Source organism: Chroicocephalus ridibundus, chromosome 2 (genome assembly GCF_963924245.1).
Source record: "Chroicocephalus ridibundus chromosome 2, bChrRid1.1, whole genome shotgun sequence".
NCBI classification, from domain to species: domain Eukaryota; kingdom Metazoa; phylum Chordata; class Aves; order Charadriiformes; family Laridae; genus Chroicocephalus; species Chroicocephalus ridibundus.
This window is the reverse complement of record NC_086285.1, coordinates 123,108,998-123,129,495: the sequence shown is the minus strand read 5'-3', so window position 1 is coordinate 123,129,495 and position 20,498 is coordinate 123,108,998. Positions and strand designations below refer to the sequence as shown.

Genomic DNA, 20,498 nt, shown 5'->3' with positions numbered 1-20,498 from the left:
TGCACCATGCTGCAGTATTTTTTAAAGAACTGTATTAATTTTTCAATAGCTCAGAGCCTGTCTCTGATGCTCCACTTAACAGTAGGTGACAATGATGATGCAGTGTTGCTACAGGAACAATAAAATCTGAGCATCATTTGAAACCCCTAAATGGAAAGACTAAGGCAAAAAATAGAAAGGGAAGGAAACAAAACCAAATTTTATGGATAGAAACAGTGAAGTTCTGCAGATTTCTGTCGCCCTATCTCCTTCCTCTCCTCTCTTGCTTTACTCTGCTTGCTCTCCTTGGTAGTACCCGGTGGAGCTCCTTACCTTCAGCAGTTTCATGAGGCCTTCTAACTGAACCATAAGCTCCCTTCGGCTTTCCTGGAGAGCAGACATCCTCTGTTCCAGCTCATCCTTCCGCTGTCTGAGAAACAAGCAGATCCGATCAGAGCTTACCCCTCACAGTGTCAGCAGCTTTTAACGGCATCAGTTCCCCAGCCTGACTATGAGGTACATGCCTACAGACCACAGGAAAGCAAACATGCTGCATGAATTCAGTACAGTGCTTAGAAACGGGGCTACATGAAAGCTAGGGAGTTACCTCATACTGAGAATATTCATGGGACAGAATACAGTGATTAGGAAAAAGACAGACACTGACAGAGATCCTTCTCCAATGAACAAATGAAGTTCAAACAAATTTGTGTTATACTCCCTTGTGGGAATGCCTGTCAGTTTTTGTCTTTGGATCCCTCTAGTCAATAACCTCAACTAGCCGACAGGAGAAATTAAAGCCATGCCCTGAAGGACAGGAAATTACAGCAGGGGCGCTGAAGAAAGTGAGATATGAGAGAAGCTACGAGAGTTCCGAAATTCAGCCAGAAAACCACACCGATCTGCTTTTGTTGCTATTTTTTTCTGGAAGCGAGAGTAAGGCTATCACATAGTAGAGATATAACTGCTTGAAAATAGCCCTTTGGAGTCAGAGTCCAGCGCTGGTCCTATGGCGGTGTGAACGCTGAGCCACTCCAAGTGCGACAGCCAGTTTGTGCCCACATAAACGGGAAGAGCTTTGATTCTGCACAGCTCCGCTGCACAGGACGGGGGTTCAACCACTAAATCGAGTGAGAGGTCCCTACATACATACAAAATAAAATTGTTGCCTCCTGGAAGCTATGATGTAATTAACAACATTACTGTTGAAAAACATACATATTAGGTATATTTTATACACTACTGCGTTGCAAATAACATAAAATCACTATGTCATTAGCCCTGTATTACCTACAAAATATGACAATGTAATCCTAAATGGAAAAGCACCAGAACCAATAAGACTAATTACATTTCCTATATTTTGGGAAATATGAAACCCTGATTTTGAGCCTTCTCTGTAAGTGAGCAGTTACTGATAAAAGCAACACTGATTTCTACAGGATTGCTCATGCGTGCTATCTCTCACCTATATAATAGGATCATACAGTAACACTGCCAGGTTGCATCTACTCTTCTGGAGGATTAATCTACTTTCTGCTACAAATTGCCTGGCTTTTCTTTTCTAGGCATGTAATGGTTGGAAATGCTATGAACTGGACAAAGGCAACTGAGTTTAAGAAACCGCTAATAAAAATAAGATACCCTGTCCATGTAATTCCAAGTGGCAGGTCCTAGCGCAGACCTCTGCTGGGTTTTAGATTCATTCAGTGGGGAGAGAGGATCTAAGCAGCGTGCAACGCACAGATCGCTCCTCCGACTTTTTTCTCCCGCTGTACTCCAAAGCAAGTTCAAGTAATGGGCTTTCCAACCTGCCTCCAAGACAGCACTGGTGATGTGAAGGAACGCTGTGTTCAGAACCTCATATTTCAGTGAGTTTGCAGCGCTACAGCAGATAGTGAAAGATGCTGGGACAGGTACCCACAACGTAATTTACAGATTCCAGCATTTCTTACTATTATATGAACTAAATTGCCCTACTGCTCTAATTGTTTCAAGCCCCAAAAATCTGTGGGGTAACAGTCGTAAATCAGTGCTGCTGTTCTGAGTCCTGCGGTTTTACACATGGTAAGAACAGCCTCGTGACATCCTAAATGTCTAGGAATTTGAGGCGGTGTCGAAGTTCCACAGTAAATCAAAAGCCAATCTCTTGCCTTTCAAATGGTGAGCACTTTAGAAGGTATGCAAAGCAGTACAGAACCATAGATTAAAAATTATTTTCTGACTCTGACACTGCACATTAAATCAGAAAAGATACCGTAATTGAGCAACTCGGCATCACTGCCCTAGGGACATCCCATGTCAGGAAATTCAAATAAGGATATTATGCGTTTAATATGTGTAGCAAAATTGAAAAGAGGGAAAAATTAAGTAGTCAGTCTGCTAACACTGCACAATAATTCGATTTTTTTTTAAGGATAATTAATTTTATTTGTCAACTACATAGAAAGCTAATCTCCTAAACCTGCTTAAAATAGACTTTAGGCTTGATGCACAGGAGCTACATTATTGGTATATTTTATGCAGTGTACACATTTTCATCACAGTCAGTTTTGTATGTCTCACAGAATGTCACTTGCCTGTAGATATCTAGAAGTAATTACATACTAAAATCACTCATAGAAATGAAGAAGCTAATTTGTCTTCAGATTGGAAAGCAAATGTAATTATTTGTGAAACAAAAATATTTTAGTGTGGAAAACTCCATAATAAGACCATACAGTATTTGTAAACTAAAAATTTAGCACAATTTCTATAGTAATTTCCTTTGGTCATGAACCAGACCACTAAAATATTACTTGTGTGACGAGCGGCTAAGTGGCCAAAAATATTCTTTAGTCTTCTCATGAGAGAACTGCTCTACGGTGGAAGGGATGAAATTTAATTCAGCATTGTTTCACTAGAAAGAAAGTGTTTACATGAAGTGAATTGAATATTTCTTATTGAATTCTCTGTCTGGCTCTCACAACACGAACTTCAGGACTTGCAGGCAGCCTACAGATCTGAGCCAATGCCAATTGCTCTTCTTCAATGTGATACACATGACAATTAGTAAATCCATGTAGAGTATCCTAATTAACTTGCAGACACATCCATATCAATGTTTTTAGCTTGGTGGGATAATTGGAGAAATGACCCTCTAAATCTTCAGCTGCTGCAGAGGACATTACTCCTCACTCCCCACGTGACAAGGAGGATCGTTCTGCAGCCTGGTTTTGCAGGCTGAAGAGAACTGACCTCTCCTTGCAGTTCAACACATCAGGGCGGGGGGTGGAATTTCCAAAAATTAACTTCTAATTCTGGCTGTATTTTCATGTAGCTCTGCATTTACTTTAGCATAAACAAGAAGTCTTTGTAGAAGCATTTGTTCTGACAGAACGACGTTTTTCCCCATATAATTAATGGCATTTGGACAGGGCTGTGGGGACCTATTCCAAATGACCTAAGGGCCTAACTCTGCAAAGACTAATGCACATGCTTCATTTAATGTAGATGAGTAATATGTGAGATTCCTCATGCATACTGTTTAAAGCATAAGCTTAATTACTTTTAGGACTACAGCCTGCACTGAAAATGGAGAAAAAAATACACATTGCGCTATTTACTCAAAAAGCCCCTAGACCCGTAAGCCAGGCTTATCTCTTATTTCTTCTGCCATTGAGAATGACTCGCGGGCCCCAGTCATCGCCGGAGGTTTTACTGCTGCGGACTTACCTCAGGAGCCGGAGCTCTGCAAGGAGAGTGGGATTTTGTTGTGCCTTCTCCGGTGTGGGCTGAGAGGCTTGCTCATGTTCAAGTCGCAGCCTCTGGATCTCCTGTAGGATTTCTCTTGGGGAGGAGAATAAGCAGAAGACCACAAGTCAGTAATTTACCACAAAACCAGCTCACTGGACATTGCAAGGGGAGAAAAACTGTGACTGCATGTAGCTCTTCATCAATGTGGATACAATGACCGGGCTCCAACCAACAAAAGAAGCCCTCAACACTGGGACAGATCTCTGGACATTTTTTAAATAAACATTTAGGATTTCATCATGAAGTGAAATATTTCTTCAAGACCCCCAAAAATCAGAGTCAGACGTGAAATAGCAATATACTTAAGTTGCTCTCTTCTATTTATTCCCCATGAACATTTCAAGCATCACATGAACTTCACAAAAACTAACATAATATCTGGCCCCTCTTGAATATCAGAGGAAATATTTTGCACTTAAGAAAATACTTTTAGTGTAAGTAGAGATCTGAGAGAGGTCAACAATACATGGAGGAGCCCTGTAATAGGACTTGTTATGGCTGGCTTGCCAGCCCTGGAGCGCTGTCAAAAGGCTAATAGAAAGCTCCGCAGCAGAAGGTTGAAACCTTTGTGGAATTTTTCTCTTCTTCCCAACGTGCTGGATAGCAGACGGTCAGGAGGCAGCCTCAAACTACGAAAGACAAATCGAGACTGGAGTTGGTGGCTCATTACACGGCGACAGAAGGCAGTGCAGAGTTTGGGAGAGGAAACCATCTGGTCTGGGCTGGCCTCTGTTTTACGGTCCGGCAGTAAAAGCAGAGCTCTGCTGCCATACATTTCATGGCATCAGGCAAGTCTGACACCCAGGGCCAGACCCTCTGCTGCTAACAAACGGGCATCGCTCCTTTTTGGGGCCGGCTGGCCTATTTCTTCTGGACACCCTTTCTTGGTCTCAGTTACATCCATACCTAGTGTCTCATTTATCAGCAGCCTAACTTGCTGCTAACCTTTCTGCAGACCCTTCCCAGGCAGACTGTGTTCCGGAGAGCTTTAATCATCTTTTTCACAAATAAAAGCAGGAGAGCATAACATTACCAGTGTGACTGATCCTTTTATCATTCTGTTTTATAGTGCTACAGAGGATCCAGCTCAAAGTTAATCTGGTTTTGAAACAGGATAGGGTTTTTTTTTAACTCTTAACAAACAGCAGCTGCAAACAGTAAAGTGTCAAGGATTATTTCATGCCATTGAACAGTACATTCATTAAAACACAAGGTGGCTGTGGATTTTAAAGCCTTTGTCATATTCTGCAGACCTTTTTGTGCCCTATGCTTTTTGTAGAGTGAGGTGTATGCGCATGTATGAGCACACTGCGCAGAAGTAGGTGGTAAAAAATGTTAGGAAACAAAGAAACATACACAATATATGGGACTGAACAAAACCAGGTACTTGGGGATGCTTACCGGTTTTTATTTTCAAGCTCTGCAATCAGCTGCCTTTGTTGCTTGTTTGCATCAATGGTGAAGGAGATATCTGATGCCCCTCTCTGCTGACCCTGCTGCTGTTGCAAAAAAAGAGAAGGCTGTGTTGAAGGAGGAATAGCCAGCATGCATCTATGTGTTCAACACAGATCTGTTCTGTGAAATCTGCTTACAGAAAATGCAGCACGCTAATGCCTACGCTAAAAAAAGAGCATCCATGTTGTGCTCGTACCAGTATGGCTCCATTGCTAGTAAAAGCAGGGTAAGTGCTAGAGTAAATAAGACTCAGTGTTTACCATCCTGTCATTCATTGCTTCAAGGAGCTTCCTCTGAACCCGTTGCAAAAGGCAATGGCACTGCTGCAGGCAGTTGCTGTAATATGGCTCTTAATTTCAATACTACAGACAAGAGGAATACACTGAAGCAAAAAACAGCGCTCCTCTCCAAAAAGAGGAGTATGTGTTTCCAGTGCGGTGATGCTTCCTTCTTTTGAAAGTACGGTTTTATTTTCAGTCTGAAAGCTGTACTCAGCTTTCAGTCTGGCTGTGTGGTCCATTTGGCCACATTTTCCTATATACTTCGACAATATGTCAGGAAAGCTCTCGTTTTCCTCAATGAAATTGAGTGGTAATTAAACTATTTCTCACAAAAGTAGGCAGTGCTCACTACAGCTTCAAAGGACTATGCTCTTTTTACCATCTTCATCGTCAAAAACCAAATACTGGGTTGTTTGTTCACACTCCTGTATTTCAGTATTGTATCAAAGACAATGCAGAGCAAGACATTTAAAGTTTCACAGCTATTAAAGATACTCAGTTATTTCTAACTCCAACCTGAAAGAATCGGACATTAAAAAATACTCTGCCGGGTTACCGCTGCGATCTGAGTGTTTCTCACCGTAAGAGCCCTGTGAAATGCAAACTCTGGAGCCCAATTTTATGTGATACCAGGCACCCCCTCCTCCAGGAGGTGGCACCTTGCAGGCGTGGACACTCAGAAAGGATGAAAATACATCTCAGTCCTAACCTTTGTTAGCACTTGGGGAAACAGCACGTTATGCCTGCAACCATTTACCTTTTTTTCTGCTATTTTCCCATTGTTAACACTGCAACCATAGGGAAACAGAGGAGTGCATAAAGAAGAAGAACTGATACACGCTGGTGGATGTCACGACTGATACAGAGGGAACCAGGATCTTTATCCGGAATGCTCAGTGTTATTAATACATTTCATCCCTTAAAAACCAGAATGACCATTAGCAAAGCTTTAAAAATTTCTACTGTGCTCCTAATGTGGTGCCACTCTTGTGCTTGGAAAGATTTCTGTAAACAGAAACCTCTTTTCCTTATGTCTCTCTTGTTCAAAGAGCACAGGTGGATGGCAATGACAAATTCAGTATTTTCCTCCAAACCAGCTGTATTTAAAAGCTAAATATTGTTTCCTAAGTTTTCCCCCTTATCACAGACACATGTTATATACAACTGATTTCTACCAGTTTCTACCCAGAGATGTAATGGGAAATCCTGCTCCCATAAAGAATTAACGTCCTTCAGAAACAGGCCCATCACCTACAGGTTGTCTTAAATTAAAAAAAAATGTGTGTCGCCTCTGGAAGGGACTGATTTGGGCTGGGCTGGCAAACCAGAAGCACCCCTCTCTTTCCCCTACAGGTAGTGAGAAATCTTCCATGACAGACAGCTGCACGGGGCGGCAGATTCATCTCCGCCGCCTCCACTCCGGATGAATGTGTCACAGCGCTTTTACACGAAGAGCGGCGCCCGTTTATGCCCTTTCAATTGACCCCACAGTGTAAATCTCAGCGTGAAAATATGCTTCCTGGCACTCTGGACCGGCTGCTTTTCACTTGACTGTCATTTATGGTCCCTTGTTCTATCAAACGTGCTGAGATGGATAAAAAGTAACTAGGCTGACCTTATTTGTGCCATTTAAGATTTTACATACTTTGATCAGGTTCCTGCTTCACTCTCTTATTCCTGTATATAGTTAGCGAGGTTTTAGCCTGTCATCACCTTCTATCTTGGGATACATAGAGCAGAATAATCATTGCTCTGAAATGAAAATGGGAGCCAGGGCTAATGCAGGGGGTCATTATGGTCATCCTGCTGAAGATCATTCTTTAAAATCCTCAGCACTTAGGGCCCTAGTGTCCGTGATATTTGAACTAAGGAGTAAAATGGATTCACCAGCCCATTTTTCCATGGCAGTAAATCATTAACCTTTAACCAAAGCTAGTCCAGACAATATTTTCTAGTCTTTTCCTTGAGTTCAAGATGTCAGATTCCCTTTGCTGTAATTGTTTAAATACCATTGCATTAGTATATAGATTAAATGCATTAGTATGTGGATTCTTCAGTTTAAATGGACCGCATAAAAGTGTTATTACTAAAGCATAACAACGTCTGATGAAAAGGATAGGGAAAAATAATCCATTAATCAGTAAGACTGTCAGATGTAATTTCCCAGATCTTGCCAAGCCCCTGGAACACGACAGAAGGAAAGTACCTTCCTTTAATTAAAACACTTACTGATGAAGAAGTTTCTGCTGCCAGCCTTGCTGCATACCTGGCGATCAGCTTATGCTCTTCATCCAGACGACTTGCGCTGTCGAGGACGCTGCTCAGGGTTGGAAGGGAAGGAGGGAAGATATGTTAATACACGGCAAAAAAGACCATTACTCTGTCATGCTGTCCACTCAGACACCCTCACTTACAGAATTTAGAAGCAAAATGTCACCAAATTAATAATGGCAGATGTTAATTGAGCAAAGGGGAAAAGTGGAAGGGTGATTTCCCTGGAAGGATAAGCTCTTGGGGCCAGGCAGCACCTTCCCTTAGGGGGAAACAGCAGCAGTCTGCAATCCCTGGCCAAGGCCATGCAAGACGCAACTCGCAGACTACTCTGTCCAAGGAGGGGTGGGAGGTGGTCAGGGCCACTAGTCAGCATTTGTTTTTACTTCATAGCTTTGTCATACCACCTAGAAGAGCGACTACTTTTTGGACAATGTACTAGTGGGAACCTCAGCATTTGCTGAGGTCAATTTTAGAAGCTTTGTCAGATTTGCAACAGAAAACACTATTTAGGACAGTTTTGCAGGGCACTTACCAAGGCCTCATGGAGCACATGATCTAGGAATTTATAATCAGACTCTTTCATACTTGGATTCTTGATAGTTAAGACTAAGATTTCAGAGAATCACACAATGTTGCACCACTGATCCCAGACTTGGACTGACTTTAACTTAGAGCCAACTCCTGCTGCCAGGATGCAGGAGACTACTAGCACCGACTATGAAGATCATGTGCTTTTGGTCTCCATAAAAATTACTCAGAAAGTGTAAGAACTTACTACAAATATGCTGAATTCCTTTGAAATACTGAAATTTATTACTTTCTTTTTTTCTAACAATATCAAAGGCAAATATTTCTCTCAGGTTAATCCCTTGCCCGCGGTCCTTATTTTAAACGGAGGCTATTATTTAGTCAGATGAGCAGGAAAAAGGTAATATAGTGAGAACTTTTGCTATTTCTAAATATCTAGAAGTTTGCAGAGAACCACCAAAACTAATAAACTGTCAAAAAATGAAATATGAAGAGGATTTAGCTGACCCTGGATAATCCTGTGATTTAGAAACCTACATCATGTTACTTTTAGTATATTTAAGAGAAAAAAAATGAAGCCCCTAAGAAGAGGCGAGAAGAACGCTTTGTTGTGTGGAATACAAGACAGCCTGCAGACTATCCCAGAGGGTAAGTCTGACCTCTTTTCTTCTTATGCCTTGGCAACTCCGGTGTTTTGGCTGAAGGGAGTCAGGCACACACCTCCCTACCCATGGGATCTCCAGGGCACGCGGCTGGTTGCTGGCAAATGAGCCTCGCATTTCAAAAGAGTGCACAAAACAAGGGTTATTTGGGGCATGGACATCTTACTCTGATTTTTGCCAGAAATTATATCTTGAACTTGAAAAGTCCTCCAGACAAAAATGGCACTTGTGCAAAAAGTTCTGCTTTTGAAGAATCGGCATCTTTAAAAGGAAAAGGAAATATTTCTCAAAAAAATCCTCAGGGAGTCCCTACCCCAGGTACGTTGGGGAACAACAATGTGCATCTTATGTTTGAAAGATGAGTAGTGCTTGATATTCACTGATCATTAAACTAAAGCTGGGTGTCACATGGATTTGTTATGGCTTGCTGAGGTAAGGGATAAGAGACAAACACCATCTTCCTCTCATTCTGACAATAACCTACGAGCCCACAAACATGCAGTTTAGAAAAACAGTAAGGCTATGAAAAGTCAGACCCAGAGGGGTTCGGTGTAAGCTAAGCTTGCACGGCAGACCGCACTTAAGACTTCTGGTGGCAGATGAACACTGAGTTTTTGTTTTTTGGTTATGTTTAATTTATTTTATTATATATATAGCTTAATTCTATGCGTACTCAGACTCTTGTGGGATAAGTGTTTTACTTTCTGAAAAGACCCAAGCTAAAGGTATTTTTCTAAATTTATGCAGTTCTGCTTCTTACGTACTCATGCCTACTGTCCTGACACGTTATCCAGAGAAAGAAAGGGGGAAGCAACTCTTACAGACACATAAAATCATGTGAACCAGGGTTACTTTCCAGGGTTACTTTCATGACACTGTATTTCATTTTTAATTTTTCCATAATGACTAAAACATCATATCCTAACAGATGGCTGTGAAAACAGCAATTTCTCCTTTTTTACAGCAATGTGCAACCACATTATCTATCCTGGAAGAATAACGGATTATGGTTCCACTTGTTGGCATAACACAATCTGCAACGCAGTTCTGAGATGTGAGTTAACCCCTGAGACAATGTCTTTACTGAATGAACTAAGCCACTGCAACTTTTTGATTCTTACTTGCTATCTAATGTCTTTGATATATATTTATGTGTAGGTGGATGTCATAAAATAGATGTAACAGCGTGTCAAATTTGGTCTATGAATGCCACAAATCACAGGCCCCAAAGCTTTGTAAATTAAATTTCAGTGTCTGAGATAAATTTAATTCTGGAATGTACCTATTCTGTGTGAACATTAAGCACAGAGGTATGCACAGCAGGATTAGCCTTGACTGCCAAGACTTTTATGGCTCAGAGTTCTGATGTGCCATAATTCACTTCTCTTTTACTTCAGCAACTTCACGGACAATGATGCAGTGAAATACACACAAGCTTTAAAACATTATGAATATGTGTGCAGAATTTGGGACCCTCGAGAGAATGATTCAGGCATCCCTTTGAAAGAAAACGAACACTTTGCATACAAATATCCGGCTGCTGATCCTACTTTTCTAAAAAAGTTAAACAATGGTTTTAATACTGCTTCTCCATTAGCGACTCTTTCTTTAAAGACTTTATAATTATTGGCAATACTCGGTCTGGTAGAATTATTATCATTCAGAGGTAGAGTGAATATACAATCTTATTGCCTGTACAACCGGACTTCTTTTTTAGGCTTTAGCTGAACTGTGTAATATCCCACAGTATAAAGGAGATCCATAAAAAAAAAGGATCTCAAAACTCCAGGCAAAGGATGAAAAATATGATAGCCTGTGAACAGAGGAGTGACACTGGAGGATTTTTGCTTTTTCTCATGCTTTAAATGTGTCACATCAGCCTGTTCTGCAGTAGGGACCCGGCAACAAGGTGATATGGACATCCCCTGATGGTCTCAAAATTATGTCACTGCTGGTTAGAAAAGCCTCAGAAATGCCAGTCCCTCATGAAATTTTTGCAATAGAGGTATCAGTGTGGTCTTCATGATATGCTCTTATTCTACAAACCTTCACTTAATAAATAATTTACGATAGAAAATACTGACAAATTAAAGGGTAGGTTTCTAAGCCTCAGGGTTAGAAGAATAATGTCCTAGCAACAGCCCAGCACATCTATTCTGAGGATTGTTTATCTCTGACACTTTGAAAAATTGCCCCGGTGTTAAGGCACTTCAAACTGAGACACGTCATCTGAGCCCTTTGCTACTGTTATTTTGCCATTTACATTAGAATCACCAAGATTTTACCACCAAAATGTTAATACCACTAAGGTACGTGGGCACAATCACAAAAAGTAACTCCGTTCACGGGAGCCAAATGTCTATATGTTTCCTCTGCAATCGGTGTGTTTCAATTTTTTTCTTCTTTCAAGGGACGATTCCACTGGCTAGAGTTAGTTGTTGTGCACATCCCCTTAATAAACATTTTTTAAAATACCATAGAATGGCACTGCACTTTTATAGTACAGAAATATGACTCACCACAGTACTACAAAGTATAACATAAAAAAATTAGAAAGTAACTTTCTATGGAAGAAAAATAACCTCCTACTTTATATAATATATTTTATCCTATTTTCTTCTGCACCTGAAAAGGAAAAGATTGAAATACGCAGAATTAATACTCAAAACTAGGTAATGTCTCTAACTTACATGAACAAAAAGGAAAACTATTTGTAGTTAAAAGTTCTTTTTTAGAATCAGACACTAAAGATGAACTAAATGATGATTAAACTAACCAAAATGACTGTCCAAGGGATACTTTTTCTACCCAAACAGTTACTATAAATAATGAATTAAGTCTTTCTCTTGTTTCTTAATTTGCCCTGGAGTACTGGATTCTAAAAAACCCTCAAGTAGCTTATTAGCCTGTGAGGGATGGAAAGGAAAACTTGTACTTCTAGTTGTGGTACCGAATAACTGCAGATGAAAAATAAAGATAAGCCGTGAAAACTAATTAAATTAATTAAAAAATCAAAATATAAATACTAGCTACACTTTAAACAGAAAAAAGGTGTACTGGGCTATATTGGACTGATCGTTACCTACTATAAATTAGCCTGTCAAAATATCTAAAAAATCCCACCTCATTTTGTTTTGAAATGCTACTATATTGCTCTCAAGATAATTTTATATATTATGCTCACAAAGTTTTACTTAGACATGGAAGTCCAGCTACAATCATTCCTCTTTTCACCTTTGGCTGCCAGTAGGACTTCCAAATAGGTGATGGCACGTAAGGGTATGTACACATGGTATCTCCAGGCAGACACAGCAGCTCACCTGGCTGCCTGCAGCCTCCCCTAAACCAGAAGCTACCTGATTATGGCTAACTACATGCGTTACTCAATTTACCAAATCCTGTTGAGCTGCAGGGTGAAGTAACTTGAACTCAGCACCATCCTAACACAGCTGTGTGGGTTTTGGGCAAACTGCACCCAGCCCCTTTGGGGCATGGGCAGGAGGAGTTCACATTTCCTGCAGATGCCACCTCAGGCTATAGGAGATGCAGCAGTTGAGCCTCCCGCAGAGGCCTCGCCTCCCTCTCCTGGAAACTGTCTTCACACAGGACCTTCAAGGATGGCAACGTTCTGTTTGTTCTCCTTGTCTTGACCAAAATATAACCATTCGCTTTTTCTACTACCAGTCTCATTGTTAGTAAAGCAAACAATGGCAATGCAGCATGGTTTGACGCATGACTAAGACTGCTGTCCCTCTCAGTTACATTTCTGTCAAAATCTAATCAGTACCTTATATAAATAACTGAGATATTGTTTCTCGTTGAGGATGCTGTGACTGCACTGATTTAATATCAGTAATTAGATGTTATGTACAATGCTTTGCATTGGTTATTTAAACAATTAAGGCCATTATCAGTCACTCTCCATTCATCCCTCAAAAACATTAAATTTGAAGGATGTTATGGCACACAATTTCTATATGCATATTTGGATACAAATGTACCATGACTTGGTGAGGTTGGCTCAAAAGCTTGAAGGAACAGGTTGGAATATACTGAATAAAATTTAGAGGATGAAGATTTTAAACATGAGGCTAGGCACTCACAGGGGATTCAACTGGTGGCCCTCACTGAAGCTAAATCAACCATAGACATGGCATCCAAAACACCATGTCTGGCAAACCAGCCAATACCAAAAATTACTCTAACCCATGTTCATTCTTTGCTTGCCTCTTGAACAACAGTATCAAGTCAGTCACTTGTGGCAGGCAGGGTCACATTTCCTTCTCCCTGTCAAACGAGACCGAATGGTAGCATGCTCCTGTCCTCAATCGTGGATGGGCAATGACTGGTCTACATACATGCCCCCAACAGCTTGTTGTCACAGCCACGGTGTATATATGACTCAGTAAGTCTGCTTCCTGGAAGTCCTTCTCCAGGAATGAAACTCCCCTTCAAAACATTTTTGTTTTGAAGAAATGGTTTTCATTTTCCTCACTAAAACCTAGTTTGCCTTTTTTTTCCCCACTGGCACATTCCAGTGAGCTACAGAGTAGAGAAGCAGATCCAGAACAACAGAAGGGCAGACTTTTTTCCCCACTGGGCATGGCAAATTACTCCTATTTTCAACTGAAGTTCAAATGAAGTTCCTTGTTGCCTTCTACATATAAGAGTAAATGAAGAGTTTCTCCTAACCTGGGAAATGTTCTGCAATAGCAGTACAAGAAACAGAAGGGTTCATTAGGTTAGAAGGTTTCAAAAGAAACCTCATGAGCATAGTTTTGTTGGAAACACTGTACAGTTTTCTGTTCAGTGCCACGTTTTCTAGGGCTACGTACTACACTGCTCACCACCTTGCTGGTACAGGGCTGCAAAGTCGAGAGTTTTGTTGCACTTGGAGAGGCGAGCCAGCATTTCTCCTCCCTGGGATGGCCTGCCGCAATGCCACCATCCACAAGTGCTGGGACAGCAGGTGGGTTTAGTAGACAAAGCTCCGTGTTCATTCCAGCATAAACTATGTTCAAGACATACTTGAGTCTGAACAAAAGATAAGGGCAAATTTATATACAAGATTCAAACAATGCAGAAATCAGGCAGATTTAAAAACAATGCCTGACATACATAAAAATTGAAATTAACTCCTTCCTTCACCAGGCTAATAAGTAAATTCCTATTATTATTATTATCATCATTGTTTACATACTATTACCACTTCTTACTTTCAAGGTAAGTTGAAGCTACAAATTATATATCACCTCAAAAATCATTACCTTGAAAACACGGACTTGTTGGTCATCGTTATATGAAGATTTCTGTACTGTCACCAAGTGCTGCACTGACTAGTGTCCCAACGGTATCCCAAAGCATGGTATCCCAAATCAATTTCTATAACCATTCTTAACCGAGCAATTACTTGCAATACTTGCTACTTAGCATCACTAGAGAGAATAACAGCAATTTTGCCCCAATCCACCGACTTTGGGAGGACATACCCTGTATTCACAACGCATTCCCTTTAGGTTAGTGCTCATAAAGAGCTGCTTCAACTTGTAGCCAGGAGGAGAGAGTGAGAGCATTTGGCCGACCAACGTTCCCTTTCCTGGGTTCCCCAAAGGTGCCAAACCTGCACTAACCGTGCGGGGTTGCTCTGCAGCATGTTGACATACAACCCGATGAGTACATGTTCATCGGCCAGCCTGTCTGCAACATCGAGGCTGTACTGTAACCTGAAACGGGGTCGGAGGGAGAGAGGGTGCAGTCCAGACAGACAGAGGGAAATAAACAGAGAAAGCAGGAGCAAGTGAGACTGTGAAATGGGAATTTAGGAACGAATACTTAAGTGTTCTTAGGAAAAAAAAAAAACAACTCCAGAAATTATTGTGTTATTATTGTAATTTATATGTTAAGTATTTAATGGCTTAAGATGGTAAGAATCCCACTCGATTACAGAGCCAGCCCCAAAAATCAGTGAGATGCCAGATCAGGCCATGGACTGGAGCTGTACAGTACCATTTACTTCAAAATACACCAGATTGTGAGGTCGGCACTATTGGCCTTAATATACTATGTATTGCATATATACATTAAATATACATATGTTACACACATGATTAATGTACTGAAATCACAAATTGGATTTGTTCAGAAGTGTCTGATCAAGACCTCACACATCCAGTTGTAGATAATACATATTTAAACATGCCCAACTTAGCTCACTGGGTTAATTGGTTATCACAGTTTTCTTAGGAAAGATGTTTATAGAATATATTAAAAGCAAGAGGAATAGAGGAAAAGGTTTCGGTTTAGCTGTATTAGTGAAAGCTATGAACAGATTCTCTCTTTAACTTACCCTTTGCCTTTCAAGAAAGCTGGAGCAGCCCTAGCCAGCAGTTTGCTCTGTTCTACTTCTGTATTCTTGGAAGGAGAGCTAGTTAATAAGACAGGAAAACTAAGAAGAGGGTAAACAGTGATGACGTCTGAAATTCATTACAGAACAGAGTTTGGAGAAACTCATTCAAGTGCCCTGGACTGAATAAAATGACAATAGAAGCTTTAAGGAAATTTTAAAAAACTTCAGGAAACACAAAGTCAGGAATTAGAGTTTTCCCTCCCATTCTCCAATAGCAAACTATAACGCCTTCACTACAGAAAAAACAAAATGTGCTTCTCTCACAAATGGAGAGCTGAAGGCCTGTGTAGTTTCCAGGTGGAGTCTGAGATAAACATCATCTTAAACACAGCTTTCAAACTGGGATAGCTTCACCATAACAGCTAAATTGCCTTTCTCTACATTTGCCGTGAGATAGTTTCAATAATCTATGGAAATGTGCTTATTTAGATCCAGTGATGGCACGCACCAATTTAATTTCAGAAGTACTGTTCTTCCGCTGTTTTAAAAAAATATATAGTTCATCAAACCCATTTTCCCCCCCCAATTACAGTATTTAATGGATTGCAGTAACTGCATCTTTCCCAATGCTAAAATACCCGTGTCAGTAAGATAACACTGGCTAAAAATGCAGAGATTGAAATATTAGTTTTTCTTTCATGCTGCAGCATTTGTGGTTTAAAAAACAACAAAGTGAAACAAAAATATATTTTACTTTCTTCTTTTTAAAAATTATTCGCCTTTATTTTTTGGTTTGGCTACTGATACTGTTAATGCCTTTGATGAAAAGACAGGGGTGTGAGTGCGCATGCGCCTGCGCATCCCGGGCAGGGGGTGTGTGTATAGGCAGATGCACATGATACATCTGAGCAGATGTGGCTCTGATGGACTGAAGATCAAAACCTTTAATACTGGGACAAAGAAAGTGTTCAGTAAGACAAGGTGTGTGCCATTCCCCTCCTTTTGGGAGGTGAAGGTTGGTAGCAGGGTTCTGAAAAGGATGGTACCGAAGGGTGTCATAAGAACCCAAGCCCTATTGGTTTCTAATGAATCTGGAAGATAGCTGAATGAAATGCTGTACTGCACATCAAGGAAAAATGCTTGCTTCACGTTTCTATGCCCATCAGCACGCTACTTATGTGTGTTGTGCTTCCACTGAAGTGATATCCGTGCAGATAAACATGCTCCATGCCATCTAGAAGGATACAATTTTCACCCATGTTTTCTTTCCAGTTACAGAAGGAAAACGCGTTCAAGGGGTACAGGGTGTGCCATTTCAGCCCAAAATACAGCTTTTGGGGCTTAAAGATACGTATGTTGCCACAGTGAGCGACCAAAGACCCCAGGGCAGGTTTTTTATTTGCTTTCTGACAGCGCAGTGTGATGACCCCTCTGCCAACCATAAGTTCTCTCCTATTCTCCAGAAGCAACATAGGGTGGAGGGACAGGCAAGCAAACGTCACTCATTGGGCAACTGATATCATGGCTATCAATGTCCATTTCCTTCTTAGTTGATTAAGCAAACTTAAATCGTGCAAACTCTTCTTATGAGTTGTTTTCTAAGCTTTTCTGATGTTTGTGTCTCTCCTCTGGACTCTGTCAGGCTGATTAGCATATTTGTCCCTGTGCTGTTGCCCTACACTGGGTGCAAATCTCTAAGCAGATGTCTCCTCCTCCAGGGAACGAGTTTTAGTGGCTTTCCACATGATGCCCCAGGGTCAGATGCAATCTACAATTGCATTGCTGACTTCAATTAGTTTGTGGTTCACTGCAACTGCCAGGTCCTCTGTTAAAATATTTCTGTCCATCCAATTATGCTCCATCTTTTATTTGATTATTTGCTTCCTTGATACAGCACTTTTCACTTACAATTACTGAGTTTCCTCTAACGGATTTCAGATCATTTGGACATCAATTACTACCATTGCAACTGAGCTCATTTTTTAATCTAGAAACTGTTCTCCAAGCACTCCTTCCCGTAACTATTTCAACCTTTGCACCATCTACAAATTGCATATACTCAGTCTGTTGCTCCCACTAGGTCATTACAAGAAACAGTGCATAGTGTCTGACTTAGGATAGCCTTCAAGAATCCCAGCTGATATGTCCTCCTAGAACAACAGAAAACTTTTGAAAATGCAATTACCAATTTTCAATGTTGCTCTTATACTAATTTCCCCATGTCCATATTTCCTTTGGGTATCTCTGTGTCACCTGGGACTATGTCAAAAGTCCTTTTAAGGTCAACCTATATCATATCTGCTGCTTCTTTTTTACCCACTGGACCAGTTATCCCGTCAATGAAATAAATTAGTTTGGGTTGACATAATTTTTTCGTGACAAATCCATGCTGGTTATTTCTCATTGGTTTATTATCCTCCAGGTGCTTACTAATTCTTTCATAATTTCAGTATCTTTGGATACCAAGGTTAAACTGTCTCTTGTATAAACTCTTCTATCTTTGTCCCTGTTTCTGACTTCAACCTTCCTTCATTTGGAAGGGCTGACATTTGTCCTTCTTGTTCTTCCACATCTTCCTACATCCTCCACATCTTCCCCAAAATACAGTTCATACTTCAGAGATTGTTTTGGTCACAGTGAGTTTTTCTGTAACATAGATTTTAAAGATATAACCCTGTTAAAATGGAATGTTTTGTAAAATGCCGAAGTATGCTTCCCCATCTAAATTAAGAGACAAAACCTCCAACTCTGAGCAGATATCTACAAAGACGCAGACCTAACGATATTGGTGTGTTATACTCTCTTTAGTGTCTACCTGGCTACTAAACAGTAAGACATACAAAGCTTTCCTTTACCAGGCAGAATATTGCCCATGAAATAATGATTCTCATCTTGTTCTGAAAACAACATGCAGTTCAAATATACCACACTTAGAGATAGAAACACGGACAACAGCAGTGGCAACCAGTATGTTTTGCTCCAAGGCTAGTTGTTATCCAGAAATTTGGCCTAATTTCTTGCTATGCCCAGGCAGAACATCCAATTCTTTTTAGCTTTTATGTGGAATTCAAAAAAGGCACCAGCTACTCTGACTCAGCATTAAATAAGACTCAATTTCTCCTTGGCTTTGGGCATTTAATACCATCACGCATTCCATCTGCCTACCACAGAATTGCCAAGTAATTTCAAGTTCATCAGAATGTGCTGCATCACTCCATTTATTCCAGTTTATTACTTCTTCAGAAGAACTAAATGTATTATCTGTGAGGGGGGGGAGGGCTGAGAAAAATGCAACAAAACCCATTCTGTTTCATCTCATCCCACCGTAGCTCTATAATTCAATAGCTTAAAGACGTCATTTATAGAGAAAGCGATGGTATCCATTACTATGGTAGCTAGGTACTTTAAGGCAGCACTGACAGACTGCAGCTGGGGAACAAAAGATTCCAAATAAGGAAGAAAACATTAATTCAGGGTATGGAGTTATTCCTCTTGACTGGACAGAAGTTTCTATAATGCTCAATTTACCTGTTTTGACATAACACATTCAATTCATTGGGTTTGCAAGGGCGTTACTGACTCTGCAGCAATATTCCCTTGTTCTGCTGCCCTCTAGGTAATCAGAGATCACAAAACCAAATGGGACATTAAAAACTGAATATTAGCTACAGTGAAAAAATTACAGGATTTGTGGTTTTAATCACACATTAGCTGTCATTGCAGCAAATGACTGTGATTTGGTATTTGGGAGAAGACCACAGATTTTTTGTTTCTTTTCTAATATAAGTGCTTTAAAGTTGTTCTTGAGCTGTACAGAGCACATTGCTGATCTCAATTTGCATGCTGTATGTGTTTAGAAGAAAGGTGCTTGTGTTTTTATGCCAACCTCCTAATGAAAGCTCTCTTATGGAGATGGTGGCCCAAACTAAGCAAAGCAATCAGAGAAATTTTAAAGGGATTTTTGATTCTGAAGTGGCTTAAAGAAACTAAGAAGCACCTCAGGGAAAGCCTGACTCCGACCTCCTTCGAGCTTTGTAATAATTGCATACACACCCAAAATGGGTGCTTTAGAGGCAATTACACTGCAAAGAACATATAATGTTCAATCTCCTTGCAGTTGTTCCTCACAATTTGTCATTGTATTTACTAGTTATCAAAGATCTTTCCTCTAATAAGATTCTTCTCCTTCCCAGTTCATTTCCCTTTCTTGCCCATGAATCCAGAAATGAAGACGATATTGTGCTGAACTTATGAGACCATATCCATTTCCAGCAGCAGAATGACTCGCTGTGCTGAATTCAGCATTTCCAGCTACAAGGAGAAACTGGTTGCGAATGGTAATGTTTTTGTATGAACACAACTAGCTGAAATAAATACCACAGTAATGCTACAAATGACAGTCTGTGCCAAGTCTCCTTTGCATAAACATTCTAATTACATAAAAACTTTCTTTAAAGCTATCTGAAACCTCTGGACTAGACTGCAACACAAATTAAGGTAACCGTTAAGTTATCTGCAGTGAAAACGCAGCCAGCAGAGCTTTCAGCATTGATTACGTTCAGCCAGAAATTTCACCCTGAGTTTGTACAATTTTTGTTATTATATAAGTCATGTAGCATTTAATATAAAATCATCACAATTGCAAACAGAGCTGCCATAGTCTGTTTCTCTGATGTACGAGAGGATGAGCTTCCACTAATGAGGCCTGATTTTCCCAGGGCAATAATAATAGTAAAACCTAAAAGAATGAATGAAGATACCATTATTAGTCTAATACAGATTGAAGAACTTGGCATTTAGCAGAAAAGTACCTTGGTCTCAGTACTTTCTTGCTGAATTATAGCTAATACTCATGGTTTAATGAAAAAAGAAAAAAAGAAAGGTCATTAGACTCCACAGTAAAAAAAAAAAAGCGGGGGGGGGGGAACTGTTCTTATCCAACTGCATATTTCTTTTATGCAGAATGAAACAGGCTCTTCCTTTAGGTCACTAAGATGAGAGGGAATGCTGGAAAAAGGGTGCAGCAACCAAAGGCATCAGTCCAAATCCAACGCTTACTATGTAAACGGGAAGTCTTCATTAGTCTCAGTAGGATTTAGATCCACCTTTTCTGTGGTCATTTTGAAAAGCAAAGCAAAGGGGTCTGGGAAAGGTTATTGGGAAGTGGCACTAACTGCA

General features: G+C 40.3%; 1 protein-coding gene across 25 annotated transcripts in view; it reads right to left on the bottom strand.

Moving 5' to 3' along the window:
- DTNA (dystrobrevin alpha) overlaps positions 1-20,498 on the bottom strand; it is a 227,432-nt gene that overhangs the window by 24,454 nt on the left and 182,480 nt on the right. For 11 of the 25 annotated variants that reach the window (XM_063326811.1, XM_063326810.1, XM_063326814.1 and 8 more), the window contains 6 exons: positions 15,321-15,398; positions 14,605-14,697; positions 7,740-7,827; positions 5,176-5,273; positions 3,694-3,807; positions 313-409 (listed from right to left, as the gene is read on the bottom strand). In XM_063326811.1, coding sequence (XP_063182881.1) covers positions 313-409; positions 3,694-3,807; positions 5,176-5,273; positions 7,740-7,827; positions 14,605-14,697; positions 15,321-15,398 — 568 coding nt within the window. The remainder of the gene's footprint in view (positions 1-312; positions 410-3,693; positions 3,808-5,175; positions 5,274-7,739; positions 7,828-14,604; positions 14,698-15,320; positions 15,399-20,498) is intronic. The other 14 variants (XM_063326818.1, XM_063326820.1, XM_063326823.1 and 11 more) reach the window with 6 other exon arrangements.